Below are 22,212 nucleotides of genomic sequence, written 5' to 3' on the forward strand. Positions count from 1 at the left end.
ATTTTTTTAAATACAACTCAATTCACCTCCCTCTTGTGTTAGTCATCTGGGCAACACAAAAAGATCGGTTGGAATTTGGATGTTACTGTTTGGCCATTTGAATTTTTCATCTCAAATACAAAATTCCCACCTCATCATTACAACTTTCTCAAATTCTCATACAAAATATAATAACAATTCAACTTTTTCTTAACTTTTTCAAATTCCAAAATAATAATAATATTAAAATATAATATTTTAACATTTAATCTTAAAACTTAAAATTCTTATATGAAAATTCTCAGTAGCCAAGCAGTCAATCTGAAAGGATGAAGTACCTAACCCTAGCTAGCTAGTAATATGTCACAAATTGTTTTATGATAATTCGTAACTTAAATTACTTTAGGGTCGCCACCCAGCTTCTACTAGGTTAAAATATTTTTTTTTTATATTAGTTTTTAATATTTTTAAAAATAAAAAAAAAAATTATAACATTATTAAACAATATTTTGTCATCACTAAGTAAAAAAACTAAAAAGAAATTAGAGCAATAGCTCCAAGCGGAATCCCCAACAAGATTCCTAGCTTTTTCCATTGCTTTATTCTTAACGATAAAAGATCTAGATCAAACTATATAATAACAATCATGTTATTTCTAAGAGTAAATCTTGGATCTAATGTGGCTTTTTTCGTGATTGTTGTAAATAGTGAAGTGTGTTATGCGGTAAAGTCAAGACAACACTCATATTTTCTACCGCCTAAGAGTTTTAGCATTGGTTTTATCAAAAGTTAATACATCTTCAAATTTTGATAAATTTACTTAATGAAATTGCATTAGATTCATCAAATGAATCTTTAGGAAGATTTGAGTTACAGTATTTATTACTCTTCCTTCAAATTTAAAGGTCTACTATTCCATCTTCAAACTAATATTTTATTTTATTTTATTCTAAATTAGTTGGGAATCAATTATTTAAGTACTAAATTAAATTATTAATGTACATATGGTTAGTATAATTACAAAATATGAAAAAAAATTAAAAATAGTATTATTAAAAAAATAATATTATATTATTATTTTAATAAATTTAATGGTTAATCCAAGATGTTTTTGGTTTTTTATCTCAATCGCGACAATAAGAAAATCGCTTGGAAAACCTTTACCAGCGATTAAATAAACGTCGCTATTGAGTTCACAAACCAAAAAACTCAATAGCGGCAATGAAAAAATCGCTGGGAAAACCTTTACCAGCAATTTTCTCATCACTGCAATTGAGATAAAAAACCGAAAACACATTTCCTAGCGATTTTCTAATTGCTAGGAAATCCTTTACTTTTAGTGGCGATTTTTTACTTCCACCGCAATATATCATAAGTAGAAGAATAGTACCGGCAAAGATGCGACAATTTTAAAATCGATGTTATTTTTCTCGGCGATTTATAATCATCGGGAAAACTACTTTCTGTTGTAGTGTATAGATATGAAGGTTTTGGATTTAAGAAAAATTTGTACTTTTCATCAAATTTTAAAAATAAATTTAATGAATCTAATGCTATTGCTCTAAGTATTGAGAATAGTGATACACATTTTTTTAAAAAGATATCTCGTGTCAAGATCCTTATGTTACACTAAGGACGTTATGAGCAGCATTCATAGGGATTTTCTTGAACAAATGATTGGTTAAAAAATTGATTAATTTGTCTATATTGTATAGAGAAATAATATTTATACTTATAAAGTGTATAAATACCGTGCATTCCTTTTGAAAAAAATGAATAAATATACGACTCATACGAAAAAATAATTTGTTAATCATAAATGTCACTCATTTTTAAAAAAAATATGCGACATTTATACAAATATACAACTAATGATTATATCTAACGTTATTCGATAGTATTTATAACAAGACCAAGTAGCTACTATGATAATATATGATATTAATGATGGCAAAACCAAAATATCTATGCGAACCAGAATTATAACCTTCCAATACTCAATAATTTATGCATCCAGAATTATTATTTACAATACTATATATTGAATGTAGACCCGTAACATTGTGCTAATAGTATTTATTAATAGAAAATGCAACTCCCACCGAGAATTTCTACCAATGATTTGTACCGACCGAGCTACTGCCATCTAGCTATTTAAAAAAAAACAAAAGGAAATCAAACATTCGCCTCTCGCCCCTCTCAATTCAAACCGAGGAGCCCCTTGGCCGAACCCTCTCAATTCCAAAGTTACTCCTTCACGGACTGGAGTAACTTAGGAATTGGTTTTAAAAAAGAAAAATGATAGGGATCCGTTCATTTTATTTTTTAGTTTTTTTTTTATATATATATAGTGATTAAAAAAATATTATTTAATAATATTATAAATTTCTTTCACTTTTAAAAATATTTAAAAGTGTTAAAAAAATATTTAAAAGTGTTTTTTTATATTATTTTTTAACACTTTTAAATATTTAAAAAATAGAATAAAATTTACAATATTATTAAACAATATTTTCTCAATCATAATATAAAAAAATTTTAAAAAAATATATATTAAGCGGGATGCTTGAACGGGATCCCTAATATTACCTTTTAGAAAAACTACGAAACTTAGAACCGTTGGACTCTCTCTGATTCTGCTTTCCATCCTTCATTAGCTTTAGTTCTTCTTCAAGGGCCCAATCTTTTGTTACACACTAATCTTTTTCTTCCTCAAGTAGTCGCCGTATCTTTTGTTGATATTGCCTATTTGCTTTCTTGATCTGGCCGAGCTCAGCTTCCTGAACACATTGCGCCTTTTCTTCTAGTGCAACTCTTTTACAAGTACAGTTCTCTAAGGCAAAGATCTTTTCAACCACTAAATTCTTCTGTGTCTTCAAAGCTTCACATTCTCCATAGCCAGAAGTGTGATGCTTCCAATCTCTCTTTTTCAAATTTGGTTGCGGGAAGATCATTCTTAAAAGTCAAAACATCATTAAGAAGATGTGCCATATTCTGCAAGTGAATCTTCATTTTCAAAAGTCGAAAGTTGTTCCGGTTCATATTCTAAAAATGTGAGCTTTAGTTTAAGACCATTCACGGTGCTTTTAAACTTCTCTTGATCTGATTTGTAATTCTCCAACAACTTAAACACCTTTTCATGGTTAACCATATTAACTTTTCCTGGTTTTGTTTCGAAGCAGCAAGCTCATCGATCGATCAGACTTTGTAGCTTTGATTCAGATTCTATTCGAGTGATTTGAAGCTCATTCTCAATCCACTTCATCTTGATTTGAGATTCTTGAATAACGGATTTCAAATTAGCTGTATGTAAGGGCATTCATGTTGATTTTCTTATAAAATTTCTTATAATTTAGTTAAAAATGATATTTTTTAAAAAAAAAATATTAAATTTTACTCATCTTTCTAAAACCTCCTATATTTCATTTCTTATACTATCTCTATTATATTAAAATAATAATTCTCTATTTTTTCTTTATTATTTTTTTCTCACTTTTATTTACAAACTTAACTACTCAATATTTTTTTATTATGTTTTGAACTATTACTCTAGTAAATATTTTAAACAAAAATTTAAATTATTTTTTTGTGGGTACGATAATATTATTAAAATTATTTTTTATATTTTCTTAATTATTTAAATTATTTTTAAAATTATTATTTAAAACTATAACAAATATGAATATGATAAAAAGTGTAGATGATTGAAAGAATAATTTATTTTATGTATTAGAATAAAATATTAATAAAAATAGTTTAATAGTGATTCCTCAAATATGAAAAATCACTATCTATTCCTTAAATTTTTTTCTCTAAAATAGATATGTGAATATAGAATGTATTTTGATCAGAATATATAATAAATCTCTAATTATAAAAAATTCGATATTCTGAGACACTGGAGGTAAATGCTGAAGAAAAAATTAAAAATCCTAATCGATGAGCTTGAGCTCCTGTTTATCTGCAAGTGAGGGAGGGGGAGGAAAGTGGCATGGGGATTTGGGAATGGGAAATGCTACGCAACCTTTCAATACACCACACTTCACTATTTTTTAATTTTTTAATATTTTTTTAATATTTTTTTTTGAATTTATTTTTTTAAATTAATTTAATTCTTTTATTCATTATTTATATATTAAATATTTAATAAAAAATAAAATAATAAAAATTAAAAAAAATGTAGAGTATGAGATATTGAAAGATTGTGAAGATTTTTTCTTTGGAAATTGGGACTCCTGTTTTACTCTCTCTATTTTTTAATTAATAACCAGGTGGATGTCTCGTCGGTCAGTCGTACAAGTCCTCATTTATAAAAGATATCTTATATTTAAAAAAATTGTAAGAATTATAAAAATAATTGTGTTTTTATCAATACACAACTTTTGAGGAAACAACTTTTATTGTTTAAATTAAATTGAACAGTGATATATTAATAATCTATTTATAATTTATAGGTATCTTTAAATATAATAATATATTTTATTAAATTTAAGCACATCAATCAAATTTAAAAGTAAAAATAAAATTTAAAATAATACTATTTTATTACATTATTCTATACAAGTTGTTATTCAATAGTACCTTTATCATTTCCCAATCAAATTGCCTTAAAAGCCACGTTGTTATTTTGTACCATAACCGCACCAACAAAAGCAACCAAAATTAATTTTAGGGCTTTCATTTAACAAATCAAAATTAACCTGATTAACCCATTTGTCTTCTCTTCTTATCAATCAAAACGGTGCTGATAAAAATTCTAGGCAACTTTCTCCCGCCTCTTTCTAGAAAGCAAGTCAGAAATCCTCCGCAGAGGGAGGTGGGAGCCTCGGCTCCTCCCTCCCTCCCCTCTTCCTTTCTCATGTTCTTTTTTACTTTTGTTTTCCTGCTTTCCTAGTTTAGTCTGGTTGTATTTTGTGTCGGCTCTTACATATAAAGGGTGCCGGATGTTCGTCTAGGCCGTTTCTGCAGGACAAGGGGAGGAGGGGATGGTGGGAAAGAGGTGGTGTGGGACGGAGCTTGATGCTCTGTTTTGGTATGGACGTTCATGGGTCGTTTGTGGTGTTCCTGCTCCGGGGATCATTCGGTGGTCCTTCGGCGTAGGTGGAGGGTAAACGGCGAGGAAGGAAGGCATACGGTGAGGGAGCTGGAGAAGTGGTTCGAGGCGAGGCGGGGCTACTCTGGGTATGGTTCGAGTTGTGGGTTATGGGTCTGAGCTGGGGATGGCGGTCCTTGGCCGGGGCGAGACGGCGTCCATGGAAGAGGTTGATGGCGATGGAGCTTTGCTGCTCTGTTTTTGGCTTGTGGTTTTATGGGTTGTCGTGCGTTCACCTGGGTCAGTGACGTTTTCCCTTGCATCGGGGTGGAGCGGCCGGCTCGTGTGCAGGCTGGTTTACAGGGATAGTGGGTGGCGGCGGGAGAATGAAACGACGCAACCCTAACGGGTTGGTTTGGGCTGGGCCCCCACGGGCACACACGCAGGGTCTTGGCTTGGGCTGGGCCCCCACGGCACAATAGGCCTTTATCTGTTTTTTTAAGTTTCTGGTTTTTGTAAGTTGTATTAGGTTTTATTAATAATAAATAGGCTGGAGTCCCACTCCTTTTAGAGGAATGTGAGTGTTTTGTCCTACTCCTCTTTTGGAGGAATGTAGGTGTTGATACTCCTCCTCCTTGAGAGGATAGAGTGTGGTTGTACTCCTCCTCCTTGAGAGGATGGAGCGTGGATGTACCTTTTTTCTTTAGAGAAAAAAGGTGGTTTTTAGCTCTGTTTTGACAGAGCGCTTTCTCTTTTGACTGTTGTCAGGAGAGAAGGTGTAGAAGTTTAGACAATGTCCGTCACAAAGAAATTTGTTGACGGGGAAGCTCCTGAGCAGTTGCGTTAGTCGACTTATAGTCTGGTTCTCCTGTATTGATAAGTCACAGTTTTAACTTCGTTATGAATGAATGCACTGAAGCATATTTCCATCAAAAAAAAAAAAAATTAACCTGATTATGTTATTTCTATTTAAGAAAATATTTTTTTAATTTATTTCTAAATAAATATAATATTTTTAAAAATGTTTTAAACATATAATTTGTCAAACAATAAATAACATTTTAATAATAGAACTCATTACTTAAAAAATATCCTATAAGCCATAAAGCTATATATATTTTACTATGTAATTCTAAACATGCACTTTATATGGTTGGAAGTCTGATGTTGATTTTGGTCTCAAGCCTTTTCATTTTGAAGCCATTTGAGCTAGATCTTCTGAATGTGAGGTTGTTATTAAGAAGAACTTGGATTTTTACTAAGGGGAGTTGTATTGTATCTTTTGTAATTTCATCGATGTGTGTGGTAGGAATCCTCAGAGTGTGGAATAAGAATAATTTGGAAATCTTCAGGTTCAGAAGAGTGATAAGTAGGGCAGGCTTAGAGATATGTACGAGTTACTAGTCTTCTCTGCCGAGCTAAAAACGAGATAGATGCTAGTACTTCAAAGAGGAGATTAATGAGTTACTAGACAGAGATGAGAGATTGAGGAAATAAAGATCAAAGATTCAATGGCTAAGGGATGAGGATCAAAATACAAAGTACTTTCATTCCAAGACTCCACTAAGGTGTAGGAGAGCTAGAATTACTAGTATGGATAATGCTAGGCCGATTACCGAATATGCCCACCATATGTTTACATTAATACAAATGAATTTTTTTTTTTATTTTTCATTAATCATTTTTTAAACATCCTCAACCATTAAGAAAAAAATAAATATATATATAAATTTACTAATAGTCAATTTCTTAACCATTAAGAAAAAATAAAAATCTTACAAGTTAGTATTTAAAGTTGGCAAATAGATTAAAGAAAATCTTACCATTCATCATTTCGGAAAATCAAAATGTTTTTATTCCAAGAAGAAAAATTATTGATAATGTTCTTGTTGCTTTCAAGCTTATTAATTTCTTACACCATAAAACTCAGGGAAAGAAAGGTTTTATGTCTATTAAACATGATATGAGTAAAGCATATGCAATAGTGGAATGGTGTTTCCTTGAAAATGTCAAAATGGATTTTATTGATAAGTGGATTTCTATATCTTTTAATTCAGATGTGTATTTCCACCATCTGTTAATCAAATTTGGTGAATGGTGTTCCTAAATGGCTTATTATTCCTTCTAGGGGTTTACGACAAGAATCCACAGTCTCCTTATCTTTTTCTGCTTTTTGCTGAGGATTTAGTGTCCTTGTAGAATATGGCAAAAAATTATTGTTGTTTGATAGGGATTCAGCTTTATAGTGGTTGCCCACGAATAAATAATTACTTTTTTGCATCAATAATTGTATCTTATTTTGTCAAACTACACTTGAAGATGATATTCAAATTCAATCTTTGTTGCGACAATATGAGGTGGCAATTGGACAACAAGTTAATATGGACAAAACTTTAGTTTGCTTTATTCAAAATATTTCAGTAGGTTAGAGAAAGTATCTAAGAAGGGTGGAATGTTGAAAGAGTTGTTGCCCATGATAAGTACTTGGGTTGCTTTCTTTTATTGGTCGATCAGAGACTTGTCTTCAGTGTTATTAAGGACCGAGTTTGGAAGAAACTGCAAGGTTGGAAGGAGAAGATTTGATCATAGCAAGGGAAAAAATTTTAATCGAAGTTGTGGCACAATCCATTTTAGCATATTCCATGAGTCGTTTCCAACTACATCTTGCTTGTGTAAAGATCTAGAAAAGTTAATGGCACAATTTTAGTGGGGTTAGAAGTCAAGTGCAAGGCAAATACATTGGATAAGCTTGGACAACATGTGCAAATCCAAGTTTGTTGGGGGGATGGGCTTGCACTGTTTGGCCTTATTAGCAAAGAAGAGATTGCTTCAAAATAGTTTTTATGTCATAAGGTTTTCAAGGCAAGGTATTTTTCTCATTCTTCATTTCTTGATTCTTCATTGGGTAGTCATCTTTCATATGCTTGAAGAGGGATTAGTCAAGCTAAGTGGCTTCTACAAGAAGGTTGTATGTGGCGAGTTGGAACGGTTTAAGAGAATTAAAATTTGAAAGAATCGTTGACTTTGAGATGTATTACCTATGATGCAAAAATGAGTGACCTCATAGACATGGAAGTACCTCAGTGGAATAAGGAAAAACTATTCTCATGGGTTTGCAATTTATTTCTCATATGGGCATTCAAAAGCTTATAGTTAAAAGTGATTCACAAACTATTGTAACAATGTTGAATTTTAGTGACACGGATTTGTCATACCATGTTGCTATTTTAGCTTATATCAAGTATTTGTATTTAGGATTTCCAATTGTCGAGTTCCGGAATATCCCTCACAAAGCAAATTCTGTAACGCATACTTCGACTAGATTTTGTGAAAATGTAGATGATCCATAGATTTAGTGGCATTCCATTTCATACATTGTCAAGCAATAATATGTTATTCTTGAAATGTATGTGTAATCGGTACTCATTATTATTGAATGAAGTTGTTTCACTCATTAGCCCTCAAATTCTTTTTTTTTTTTTTTAACAAAACAAACCCACAGCTCATTATTTTCATAAAATAAAAACGAAATTAATCCAACTCATCTTTTTCTGATACCCCTCTAATTTCGTACCTTTCTAGAAAACCTTATAATAAAAATAAATAAATAAATAAACAAATAAAATTAAAAAAAAAAAAAAAAAAACAAGATATTTAGAGACAAACAACATCAACAAAGAAAATCCCTTAATAAAGTAAATTATAGTTTAACAACAAAATCAATTTAAAGGCCACCAAGATTGAAATAAACCACTCACACTCTGTCTTGTTGGCCTCGTCTTCTGTCAATTTACCAGACTAGTGGGTTTGGTTCTCTTTAGTTACATGCCACTTCACCCGACGCTTATCTCTACATGTTTTCTTTTCTTTTTTAAGAGAAAACCATTCCTCTATAAACCAATCCATTTCAATGCATCATTACCTATTGTGGCGGCTTTCGTGCATATTGATGGCGACGTAAAAACTCTCTCTTTATCATCATCTCTTCTTCCCTCGTTCTTGTCGAGCCAAGAAACACAGCCTCGTGCACGATATAAATAATGTTAAGAAAACTGACCAATCACTGAAGACCACGTTGCAAAGCCAAAATTGACAAAATTGAAGATCGTCGTAGAAAGATAAAAAAACGTCACGAGTCGGTCGCTTTGGATATTAACTACAGCGCTCGTCTGCCTTTCCTTTTTGTTTATTGGCTCTAAAGTCTAATCTCAGGCTCTTGCAATATCACGCAAACTTCGAGACTTCGTCTGTTAGGGTTTGGAAAACCCCACCGTCTAGGGCAGGGCACGCCGTCTTCTTCGCTTTTTTGGGGGGTTTTGGTGGAATGAGGAATTTGGATATGAATTCGGATCTTTTCGATCCGAAAACGGTGATGGACTCCGATTTCTCTCGCGGTCTGTCGGCTGGGGAAGCCGATTTCGGGTTCGCTTTTAACGACAGCAATTTCTCCGACCGGTTGCTCCGGATCGAGATCGTGGGAGATCCGTTGGAAAACCGGCCCGATTCTGAGGGTAAGTGTCTGCTTGTTTTTTAAAAAGTTTGATAAGGGGAAGACTAATTTTCTGGGGTTTTATGCTTGATAGTTATGTGGGATAAGTGGAACTTGGAGCAGGTTAAATCCTAAATGGAAATTCGGTTCTATGAGCCACTGTTTGCTTAAAAAGTTGCTTTGTTTTCCTGGGTATCTGGATGCTTCAGTTAGAGAAGTCCAAGTCCTAGATGTTCGAAAGCTTACAGGTTTCCGCTCGATCTTTTTGGGCTCTGTGTGGTTGTTGAGGGGGAGAAAGATGGTGTATTAGTTCCTGTCACGCATCCAGAAGTTCTTATTTTATTATCTAGAGAGCTTTGCTTACTAATATAAGAAAATCGAGGGAAAGGAGGGAAGAATGAGGGCAGCGGCTTGGTCTGTGTCTGGGCTTTTGGAAAGTGGGGCCAAATATTAGATATTGTGACATTTGATCTGTTGGGAATGTTGTATTGGTTCAAAACTTGAGGGACCGACCATGAAATTAATATGTGACGAGTAAATGGTTAAAATCCACTCAACCAAGCCTGAATACCAAGTAATTGAGGTCGTGTAATTTCAAATTTTCTGGTTCTTGCTCGGACAATTGCACTGATGAAATCAAAACAAAGAGATTCTTATTTTGATGCGTCTTTACTTGTAGGATGCCTGAGAAAATGAGAAAATCAGGCTCCTTTGACTCATATGATTGTGCTGGAAATTCTTGAGATTTTATTTATCTGTTATCCAGGAACCAAAGTTACGGGAGATATGGCTTTTTAGTATATCATTGTCATGCCATCCACATTCTATGCAACTGGACATTGTTATTGCTTTATATTTGTTTTGGTGACATGCATTCTGGTATTATTAAAGCTTGAAACTATGAAACGAAATGTTCTGCTTGAGCTTTTTCTTTTATTTTCTCCAATAAGCAAGTGAATCAGACTTGTTTGCACCTAACTTGACAGTACACCGTAGGAATACCTAAATAGGAATAGGGAAAGAGACCAGAAAATCACCGAGACTCTGCCCATTCAAATCTATAGAGGCTGTCCAAAGGAAAGCTCTATCCTTGAATGGTTGGTCGTTGAAGAGAAAGAACTGGGAGTTTGCGCCTATTTGCTTGCTTACTACGCCATCCCTGAGTGCTTTTAACTGTTATTGGAGGAATGATGTCCCAAATATGTATCATGATGATAAGCTTTCTTATTCACCTCTTATGATTCTCATTGGCAATGTATTTAGAAATGTTAGTTTGGAAATTGAATATACCTATAGTGAGATTTCATTTTGTTTCTTGACTTTGTTCGAATTGATTGATATAGGAGACATGAAAGTATCTGGTTTCCTCGAGGATGAAAATATATTTAAGTTGTATGGTCTCATGTCTAAGAGCATGCCAAAACATAGTTTGGCATATGGAAGATTTTATATTCCATCATGATTCATTTCTGTGTATGTGTATTGTGTGCTGGCTTTCCGATTCATGCTTAATGTTTTCCTTTCTTTTCCAGTTTTGGATGTTACATCATGGGATGTGGAGCCAATTTTGATCTGTAACCAGCCTGATATGGATGAATGTGTGGCCTGTCAAAATCCAGATGAGGAAGCTGATGCAATGAGTGAAGAATCACCTTCAGGTTTGTATCAATCTTAAATATAATGTTTACTTTTTAATCTTGTGTTTTTTAAAGATGAGAAAAGGTTTGATCTGAATTGAGAAAAGGTTTACTTTTTAAATAAGACTATTTGCTTGATCCATGTCTCTCAAAATTTAATGATAGCTTCCTGTTTAGGACTTCAATAAGTACAATATCATCCAAACAATTACCTAAATATTAAAAGGTGAAGAGTGAGATGTGTAAAATTCACTTGATCTTCTTGCAACTAGAGCTAGATTTTCTTCTAAGAACTTTATCTTGTGATGTGTTCTAAGCTTGCTTATTGTTCTCATAGGCGATGAAGCTGGCAATAGCAATGATTCTAGCTGGAGCATGGATCATTCGGTAGTTGTAAGAGTCAAAACATTGCATATCAGTTCTCCTATTTTGGCAGCCAAAAGTCCATTCTTTTATAAGGTATAATAGATTATATCTTACCTTAAGGTGGCTCTACCCATGTTTACTTGTGCTGTTGCTACTTAAAAAGAAAATTACTCTTACTGTTGCTAAATGGGATTTTCATTCCTCTTATTATTGTAGTTATTCTCAAATGGGATGAGAGAGTCAGAGCAGCGACATATAACCCTTCGTATCAATGCCTCTGGTATAAAGAAATATCCTAAACTTCGTGTTTTCTTACTTTTATTCTTTAAATATTCTAAACTTCCTGTTTCTAACTATTATTCTTAAAACATACTAAACTTCCTGTTTTCTTACCATTATTCTTTTATATTTTTTGAAACTAATTAGCTTTTTGATTGTGCTTGGCAAATTTAACGTACAATTTTTTTCATTTCCCCCTTGATGCAGAGGAAGTTGCCCTCATGGAGCTTTTGAATTTTATGTACAGTAATACCTTATCCGTCACAACAGCTCCCGCTTTGCTGGAAGTTCTTATGGCTGCCGACAAGTTTGAGGTCGCCTCATGCATGAGGTATTGCAGCAGACTATTGCGGAATCTCCCAATGACACCGAAGTCTGCATTGGATTATCTTGAGCTTCCTTCTAGTGTTTTGATAGCTGATGCGATCCAGCCATTGACTGACACTGCAAAGCGGTACCTTGCTGACCGCTATAAGGACATCAACAAGTAAGTTCTAATTCCAAGTACAATATATGACTTGATCTTCATTTCCTTCCCCGTGTCTTCCCTTTCTTTTCTAGTCCTATTTTCTTTTAGTCTTTTCTTATCAGAAAAGTTACTTTTAAAGGTAAGAGTTGTGTTATTAATACCTGTCAAAGCATTTTTAAACTTCCTCACAGATTACCTGAGTCATGCAATTCTCTCTTCATGTTTGTTACACGAGGAAAATGCCACAATTTACTATTAGCCATGGGTCAGAAACTCCAATACGTTATATGTTACATTTTCTACCTATACCTTTTGGCTTGGTTAAACAAGAGGAACAAGATCCTTAGGTTTTAATATCAGTTAACATGAAAAGCAGTTTCATATATTGCGACATTATAGCGAAGTTGATTCACACAATCAGCAAAGTGTCAATGGCATTCAGAATAAGTGAGCACATCTATTAATTAACTGACGATAAACATTATTCAAAAAAAGAGGTGAGCACAACTATTCATTATTGCTGCTATTGCTATTGTTTCACTTGATGTTTTCTTCATCTTTATGAAAATTAAATGCGATTTGCCTTCTGGGTTTTGCCACTTTTGACCAGGTCCCAAGAAGATTTGATGGACTTGCGCGTTGCTGGAGTAGAGGCCGTATTGTCCAGTGATGATCTCCAGGTTGCATCAGAGGATACTGTCTATGACTTTATGTTGAAATGGGCTAGGGCTCAGTATCCAAAACTGGAGGAGCGACGAGAAGTCATTGGCAAAAATCTGGCACGCTTTATTCGATTCCCTTACATGACTTGCCGGAAGCTTAGGAAGGTTTTAACCTGTAATGATTTTGATCATGAGGTGGCATCCAAATTTGTTATGGAGGCCCTCTTTTTTAAGGCTGAGGCACCACACCGCCAACGGATTCAAGCTTCAGACGAGTCTGCCATTAGGTTTCGCCGCTATGTGGAGCGAGCCTACAAGTATCGCCCTGTCAAGGTGGTAGAATTTGAACTTCCTAGGCAGCAGTGCGTGGTGTACCTGGACCTGAAGCGGGAGGAGTGTGCAAATTTGTTCCCTTCTGGACGAGTGTATTCTCAGGCATTCCACTTGGGTGGCCAAGGCTTCTTCCTGTCAGCTCATTGTAACATGGACCAGCAGACCTCCTCCCACTGTTTTGGGCTGTTTTTAGGGATGCAGGAAAAGGGATCGGTGACTTTTGCGGTAGACTATGAATTTGCGGCAAGATCAAAGCCAACAGAGGAGTTTGCCAGCAAATACAAAGGCAACTACACCTTCACTGGGGGGAAAGCAGTTGGCTACCGAAACTTATTTGGCACAAACTGGACTTCTTTCATGGGTGAGGATAGTCTCTACTTTATAAATGGCGTCCTCCATCTTAGAGCTGAGCTTACAATCAAGCAGTGACTCCCGCGATCTGTTCACCAAAGCCGATTAGTGGGTGGGTCTAACCTTTCGTTCTTTTGCTTTTCCCGCACCTTTTCTCATAGAACTTGAAAACACAGCATTTGTAATGATCAGGCATTACGCCCCCTAGATACTTTAGGTGTCAGGCAGTCGGGGCCTCCTTAGAAGGAACGGGGAAATTTGTAAATGGGTCTCAATAGGTCGCAAAAGCTAAAAATATTTTTTGGGTTTTTAATCATGGAACCGAGTGGCAGCATGATTGTATCACCCAAATTAATGTTTCGAGTACTTGGCCTCCGTCAAGCGACTATGCTTTGGATCTGTTGGATCGTATCTGCGATGGTCTGTTGATTGTCTGTTTGTTGAGGTGCGTTGTGAGTGCATGCAGTTCATAACTTCATAAAGTGAGGCGAGAAACATATCATAAATGTCTTGATGGGTAGGAAAAGCTATTTTGGGGGCAGATAAAATGTATGCAATTTATGACTCATTCCCTGGCTAGCACATATTCCTCTCGGCTTCTTGTGGAGGATCAAAATTTTGGTAAAGATTTGGATCTGATTCTCCAGGTGGAATCCAATTCTCTCTTACAACGTCACGGATTACGTGTCCATGATTTGGTGATGCACTTGATCCAGGTTGCGCCGGACACACTTGATGTTAATAGCATCAGCAAATTACTTAAAAGTCCTCCAACCTTTTTGCAAGTTGTGTTTGTTTAGCAATTCTTATTCTCGATATACAACCGCACTTTCATCTCACTTTCCTTGCACCGTTAGATCAATAAATTTTCTATATTAAATAAACATATTAATTGATAAATAATATTATGTAAATATCTACAATATAAATGAGATAAGATAGATCTGCGTCAAAATATCGTAGCCTGTGGCCACGCCCTAAAGCAGCAAAAGGGTAAATACGCCACTACGCATGCAGCATCGTCCCATTGCTGCACGCCAAAGCTCTCTTTAAAGAGGAGAAAAAAAAGCGAATATGTATATCTCACCCCCTTCACACGCTCACACCTCTATAAAAGTATTCTTCACGAAATCAAGCAGGGGATTTGCAGAGAGCTAGAGAGAGAGAGAGAGAGAGAGAGCGATCGTCGATACCTGCGGTATAGCTTTTGACCCTAAACCAAGATGCCGAAGAACAAGGGTAAGGGAGGCAAGAACCGGAAGCGAGGGAAGAACGAGGCGGACGACGATAAACGCGAGCTGGTGTTCAAGGAAGACGGGCAAGAGTACGCGCAGGTGCTCCGGATGCTGGGGAACGGTCGATGCGAGGCCACGTGCATCGACGGCACCAAGCGGCTCTGCCACATCCGAGGCAAGATGCACAAGAAGGTGTGGATCGCTGCCGGGGACATCGTTCTCGTGGGACTCAGGGACTACCAGGACGATAAGGCTGACGTCATCCTCAAGTACATGCCCGACGAGGCTAGGCTCTTGAAGGCCTACGGCGAGCTGCCTGAGACAACCCGGTTGAACGAGGGGATTGCCGGTGGGTTGGTCGAGGAAGACGATGCTGCTGGAGATGACTACATTGAGTTTGAGGACGAGGATATTGATAAGATCTAAATTTCTAAAAACCAAATAAATATAAGGTTTGGGTTTTTAGATTCAGTATACTTTGTTCTCTGTGTTTTGCTTGCGTTTCTACTTTCTGATACTAGAACGAACAATATGTAACGTTTTGCTTTTTGTTATTCAATAATACCAAAAGGGGTTGGCTATGTTCTGTCCTGGTCGTTCAATAACTTTGTTGAATTTGAGAAGGGCATGAAGAAAGTACTGGATTTGAGACTGTTCTTCATGATTTCCTCAAAAATGTTATTTGCCCTTGCAATTTGACCATGATCAGAGCCATAGAATTTTAGTCAATTTTGAAACCAGCTTTATCCAATCAGTGCTGTATTACGTCACGATTCTGTCCTCAGTCAAAATGAACCCAAACCGATGAGCCAGATTATTTGGACATTATTCAATATATATCACAGCACAGAACAGATAACATTTGACATGCTCGGCCATTGCCGTTCTACCTGTGAACTCTTTCACATATAAGCTAACTCACGGTAACGTTAGTTCTTTGGTTCAGTCTATGTCAAAACAGAACTTCCATATCTTCTCACAAGAAATTTTTTATTACTTAAGTCTTCAGCTGGTTCTGTGAACTTGAACAGAACTTGAGATAAGATCAATTAGGCCAGCTACCTTAGCATCCTCCTCTATTCCAACTATAGGTGACTGAACCATAAGGGAGTGTGATCTTGATCCATCTGCCCTTCCAAATTAAAATTTTCCTACCATCACCTATCCTCCAAATCAGGCCTTTCTTTAGCATTTGTTGGCCTGCAATGATAATTCTCCATACAAAGGAAGGCCTGCTTCCCAAGGTGAACTCCAAAAGATCCTTTTGAGGGAAGTACTTTTGCTTGAAAAATTTTGCAGGCAATGATTCAGGGTGTTGTAGCATCCTCCAGCTTTTTGCTTGGCCCGTATAGCAAGATTGAAACCTCTTAAATCTTGAAAGCCTAGACCTCCCATGTCCTTTGCTAAACCCATATGTTCCCATTTAATCCATAGTGTTCATCATTCTGTCCCCACCAGAATTTCTTCAGCATCCTGTTCAGTTTCTGAGTGATAGAGGAAGGTAAAAAGAAGATGTCCATGGTATAGGTTGGAATAGCTTGGAGGACAGCTTTCAATAGTATCTCTTTACCTGTTGCAAACAGAAATTTGGTTTTCCAGTTAGAAATTTGAGCCCATGTTTTATCAAGGAGAGATTGGAAAGTAGCATTTTGATCTTCCAACTGCAGCTGGTAACCCCAGGTACTACTTATAGGATCCAGTTAATCTCACCTATGCAATATCCACTATTGTGCTTTGTATCTCTGGAGGAGTATTCCCGCTGAAAAAAAAAAAAATTGAGGTCTCTTCTTTGTTTGGCATCTGACCTAAGGCTCTTTCATAAAGTTCTAGAATATGTATCACTCTACTCAACTCCAGCGAGTTTGCTTTGTAGAATAAGAGACTATCATCTACAAAGAAAAGTTTATTAATGCTTACTGGATTTTTCCCAATGGGTAGTCCAGATATATTGCCATTTGCCTCAGCTTGATTTAGAAGGGCTGTTAAGGCCACAGCACATATGATGAATAGATATGGTGAAAGAGGATCACCTTGCCTTAAGCCCCGAGATGGAGTGAATGGAGCCTATGGTTTACCATTGATCAGTATAGAATATGAGACCAATGAGATACACTCCATTATAAGATCTGTCCACCTTTGATGAAACCCCATTCTGATTATAACTGCCTCAATAAATTTCCATTCCACTCATCCTAAGCCATGCTCCTCTTAGCTCTATCACATGTGTTTATCAAAGTATTATCTATCAATTATTAGATCAAATCTTATATTTTAAAAAGAATAAATTCACAATTGATGAATAATGTGATATCATAGTAAAATGAGCAGGGCACGCCATATGCTACAATCTTATCTCATTTTTATCACATTGTGTTGATATGACATTAACCATCAACCATTAGATAAACTAGTCTTATTTTTTTAAATAATAAGTTGAGAGTTTTGTAGATAATGCCACATTATATTAAAGCATGATAGAAGTAAGATAAGAGTTTAATAGAATGGGAATGAGAGAAATTATTGGCATTGAAAGATAAAATCTGAATTTCCTAATCAAAAATAAAGAAATATAACTTTTAAGAAACTAATCATAAAATTAATTTTTTTTAAAACACTATATATTATCTAATCTCGGTTTCTATCTCATTGTGTTGAGGTGACATCATTCATAACCCTTGAACCAGTTCTTGCTTTTCGAAAAATAAAAAATCAACAGTTAATAAGCAATACCAAACCAGCGTAATAAGATATATGAGTGTTGCTTTTTTCTCTCTATGGATCATATTTTAAACTTGATGACATTTCACATGACTCTTCCTGATTACTTAAAAATAATCTTAGCTTTTGCTGCGGAATAAACACGCTTGAATAGAGGAAATAGGATCAATATCACTATGATTATGTTTAGATTCACACATTTGTAAGTGATAATCCTTTAAAGCCCTTTTTACAATTATTTTGTTGAAGAGTAATGTTACATATAGTCGTAAAGTGTGTAAGTGTCATGTAGTCACTTTGAAAAATAGTGGAGTCTACAATTAAAAATTTAATTTTTCTTTTTAAAAATATGTAAAAAAAAGTTGTAAATTGTTACTACTCGTTAGATATAATGCTTTCTTCGATTCTTGTACATTTTATCCCAAGATCAATTCTTACTCTAAAAGTGAGAATCCCAAATATTACGACCATTTTTTTGAAGAGCAAACAACTTTAGTCTTTTGCCAACTTTTTTTTTTTTTTTTTTGGATAAAATATAATTCATAAGTTTCTATTGGAAAATGAATGCAGGATTCATCTAAAATACATTTGAGAGGACATCGATGATTCAATAAAGAAAAATGATATTTGCAGTTGTGAGTATGTAAGCACTGCACAATCATTTTGAAAAATATGAATAAATAAAAAGCCCACATGAAAAGAAAATTAATTTTTTAATAGTGGAACCCACTCTTTTTCAAAGAGACTACACAGCGCTTGCACACTTTACAACTGTACGTAGTATTAGTCTTCTTTATTTTTATCTTGTGGTCCCTTGCCTATAATTACAAGGTTTAGGAGCAAGCTTCATTAAAACATCAATCTTTCATAAACATAGGGAAATAATCTGCAGCTGAAATTGATCTGGAGCCATAAACAATAAACATAGATCTGCCAAAGTCTTATTTAATTCATTATTATTAAGAAAAAAAAGGGAAACACAAGAGTAACGAGGATCCACAGAAAACCTATTCTACGTTACAGGATACAATTACCTCTTATACATGAAATACAGAGTACCAAAACAAGATGATGATTGAAGACGAATATAAAGCTTTCACCAGCTACCAAATCATATGAATTTTATTCAGTTCCCGCAATCTTCTTCTTCAATGCTTCAATATCTGTAGCTAGTTCTTTTCTGCTTGACTGAGAACAAAGAATAATATCATATGTTATCAAGAGGAGGATCATAGATCTCATTGAAAAAGAAGAAAATATTATTCTTCATCCTTCCAATCATTCAACATTAATTGGTGTAATATTAAATTATTGAAAAATTATTCGTGTTTTTCAATCATCCTTTTGTCATTTTTTACTAATCTATCAATCATTTGATGCCACATCAGATAGTGATGAAAGGATGATGAATAGGCAGATACGTGAATGATAATCACGGACTTATCTTATATGAAATTACATAATATGTGATAATAATAAGGTCCTATAAAGCAAGAAAGATTTTGTAGTCTCTCATATTTACCTTGAAGAGAAGGTAACGGTAGACAAACCATCCTGTATATCCTAGCCCTACCAACTCCATAATCTTTGGAAGCTGGGAAAAAAAAAAAAAAAAATCATGTCAGAGTAAAATCTGAATTTTGACGGGGATGAGAGAGTAACAGCAATTCATGCAAAGTTAATCAGCCAACTAAGGACCTGAATAGCATACATCCTGTTGATATAATCCAATTTAATGAAAATGGAAGCACCAGAGCACTTGATTTTAAAAGAGATCACCTACCAAAGGGACTGAGTTGACAGCAGAAACTACAATAGAAGAAAGCCAAACAGCAACTATTGCCCCACCTCCATAGAGAAGTACTGTTGACTTGTTTTCAAGTGCATCCCACTGATTATTACAAAAGAAGGGAACCATTTTAAACCATTGCATCTTTTGTTTACTCCTAACAAAATAGTATATCATTAGTAACCAATTTTGCTTCTCTCTCACCTTCTCCTTCAAGTCTGAAAATAGCTCACTGGTGTCAAGGCCTGGCGAGTCTTCTGAAGAGGCTCTGATCCGAAGCAGAGAAGACCTACGGGACTCTGCTTGAAAGTGAAAAAAGAATGATATTTGCTTGAAACTTTCCAAATTGTATATTTAGCTTTCTTGTTTAAATATTTGGTTTGTAATGTGTATATGTTTAAGCAACTTGTAAACATAGAAAGAAATCAAGAAATGAAAACCTGGCTCAATCACAAGCGGATGACTGAGAAATAATTATAGAGAGGAAAAAAATTCCAATCATTCATTCATCTTAAAAGCTAGAAACGGAAAGGGCAAAAGCAACACCACCAATATCCACTAGCTGGGGCAGCCAAAATCCATTAGCATTGTCTGTCTGTGCACATATTGCATGATAGTTCAATGCCCACCTTTGATTACAATGTAAAACCCGAGTACTTCGGTTCTACTGTCTCATAATAGTATATATAGTAGATACATAAACACATTCATGTACTACATCTCTACATCTCAAGCCACAGGGCTTCTTTTAGTTTTAAAGAAGCAAATCAAGAAGTCCAAAAAGCTGAGCTGCTTCCAAAAACCAGTATGCATTTCCATAACTGTAGGAGTAACATGAGCCATTAAACTCTTAACTCTACTCTCCACCATGCACCAAATGCCTCAAGAGAAAAAGATAAAAGAAATACCTGCAAAGTGCTTAGCAGAAGCAGGGAAAGATGTGGAGGACAAGCGAGTTGGGAGGAGAGGCAAATAAGAGCAGCGGGCTGTGGGTTTGGTGGTGGGGAGACGAGAGACTAAGACGGCGGTGTTGGCGTAAGCCGTCGCATATGCCGCCGCTGCTGCCATGGATGGAAGATGATAGATTTGTGGACAGCAATACGATATGTCTATCCCCAACAGCTCAGCTTATTTGCCAATGTGGTGTTGGCTTCGATTGCTTGGTCCCCTTGTTACTTGGGATTTTCTTCACTCTACTTCTTGTTCGCCATTGGTTTGGTTATCTGTGGTGTAGTTCCGGGCTGATTCCAGAGGGCGACACGTGGAGAAACTCATCTTCCTGATTGGTTGCATCCCTATCTGCTATCCACGCTTTTGGGTCATCTCTCTCCCTTGCCTTGGTTTCAAAAGTGTGCCTTTTTTTGGGTCGTGTACTGCTCTCTTGTACTTCGTGATGATAACTATAGAGAATGATCCCAGCTACAAGCATCAGATTTAGGAATATAAGATATGGTCCTTCTTGCATATTTTTTACAGCTTCAATTCAATTCATAAATGGGTTCCATCAATTTTTTTAATATATAATTTATTATATTAATAAAATATATAAAAATATACATAAAAATGATTGCATGTAAAATTTTTATTTCCATAATTTTTTTCACCTAAACAAATTCTAGAATTTCAAAAGAGATGGATGCAAGAGAATTACTAGGCCGGATGAGGTAAGTTTAGGCATTTGACACATCGGCCTCTCATTATATTTTAGGATAGAACCAAATGTATTGAATCAGAGTCTAGATTCAAAACTTTCTTCAACCCTCCACTTCTCGTTCCCATCATCTCATTTCTCTTCTCAATAGCTCTCATTTTCAGCTTCACATTCTTGTCGAATATACGGTCCATATTCTTCGTCGAGTTTCGCAAATAAGGTATCATTCCAGGACAGAAAAATGAATATAGACTAAAAAATGAAGCTTGGTTGGACAATGAAGATAGCACCGAAAATTGAAGGTAGGCTAGAAAATAAAAGTAGGTGAAAAATATAGGTAGTAGGCCTGTGCAAAAAGCCCGAAGACCTGGCCCACCCAAAGGACCCAAATAGACCCGTCAATTAAAATTGGTTTGGATTACATTTCGGGTCGAACTCGCTAAAAATCATTTTCAACCCAACTGACAAGTAACAGGTTTATAAACTCCTACTTGCATATCAAACCCTAGCCGCCTTGCCCTCCTCATACTCTTCGTCATCACCATTGCCTCCCATCCTCATTCTCTGAAATCTCACCTCAAACTAGTCATTCAGTATGCTCTAAAGTGTCTGGTTTCCTCTTTCTTGAGGGTCCTAACCAAAAGGAGCAACACAACCCCGCTAAATAATGGGAACTTGGATATTAAAACGGCATTTCGCAACTTTTGTATGGTTGATTTCGTCTAAATAGTAAGTATAATTATATCTATCACCACCTTCTGAACCGCACATGGACCTTTTCTCTTCCGATGTATTCACTTGAGAAGAGCAGTTGTAGACTAACGTTAGGTTCTAAACCATTTGAGGATAGTAATCAAACAAAGTGTAATTCAAAGCAGTGTTGACGAACTTTCGGGTACAAGAATATTGGATATCCCAAAGATCCATTCTTGCAATGGTCATGCTACGAGCATATTGGTTCATGTTTAGAACTCGGAATTCAAGCTCTTCAAATTTCAAAACCTCATACGAATCATTCTGGCACTCAAGATAGTACTCTCTGTGGCCGCAATACTGAGGCCGATCACCTCCCCAAAAAGGGAAGGAGATGTTTTTAAGGTTTCCACACTCATAGGTACGACTGTGGGCAAGGAAGGGATTACCCTCAAGGCAGTGAGATAGAGGTGTTACTGTTGAGAAGAATGAGAGGGCAATGAGAATGGAAGATAGAGAGAGATGGGTA

General features: G+C 35.5%; 3 protein-coding genes across 3 annotated transcripts; 2 read left to right on the plus strand and 1 right to left on the minus strand.

The window, feature by feature from the left end:
• Positions 1–9,164: 9,164 nt before the first annotated feature.
• On the plus strand, positions 9,165–14,008 carry LOC122310746 (BTB/POZ domain-containing protein POB1-like). Its single transcript, XM_043124885.1, has 6 exons — positions 9,165–9,522; positions 11,033–11,158; positions 11,475–11,596; positions 11,720–11,783; positions 11,990–12,269; positions 12,862–14,008. Exons 1-6 carry the CDS (start codon positions 9,336–9,338, stop codon positions 13,673–13,675), a joined length of 1,593 nt encoding a protein of 530 aa, XP_042980819.1. The 5' UTR covers positions 9,165–9,335; the 3' UTR covers positions 13,676–14,008.
• A 625-nt stretch (positions 14,009–14,633) lies between these two features.
• Positions 14,634–15,413, plus strand: LOC122310775 (eukaryotic translation initiation factor 1A). The gene has a single exon (XM_043124912.1). It carries the CDS (start codon positions 14,821–14,823, stop codon positions 15,256–15,258), a length of 438 nt encoding a protein of 145 aa, XP_042980846.1. The 5' UTR covers positions 14,634–14,820; the 3' UTR covers positions 15,259–15,413.
• A 3,068-nt stretch (positions 15,414–18,481) lies between these two features.
• Positions 18,482–20,627, minus strand: LOC122310764 (protein CURVATURE THYLAKOID 1A, chloroplastic-like). Its single transcript, XM_043124901.1, has 5 exons — positions 20,248–20,627; positions 19,544–19,638; positions 19,334–19,441; positions 19,073–19,144; positions 18,482–18,738 (listed from the first exon to the last, which is right to left on the minus strand). The coding sequence occupies exons 1-5, from the start codon at positions 20,405–20,407 to the stop codon at positions 18,673–18,675; spliced, it is 501 nt and encodes a 166-aa protein (XP_042980835.1). The 5' UTR covers positions 20,408–20,627; the 3' UTR covers positions 18,482–18,672.
• Positions 20,628–22,212: the final 1,585 nt, after the last annotated feature.

The sequence above is a fragment of the Carya illinoinensis genome, chromosome 1 (assembly GCF_018687715.1).
Source record: "Carya illinoinensis cultivar Pawnee chromosome 1, C.illinoinensisPawnee_v1, whole genome shotgun sequence".
In the NCBI taxonomy this organism is placed as follows: domain Eukaryota; kingdom Viridiplantae; phylum Streptophyta; class Magnoliopsida; order Fagales; family Juglandaceae; genus Carya; species Carya illinoinensis.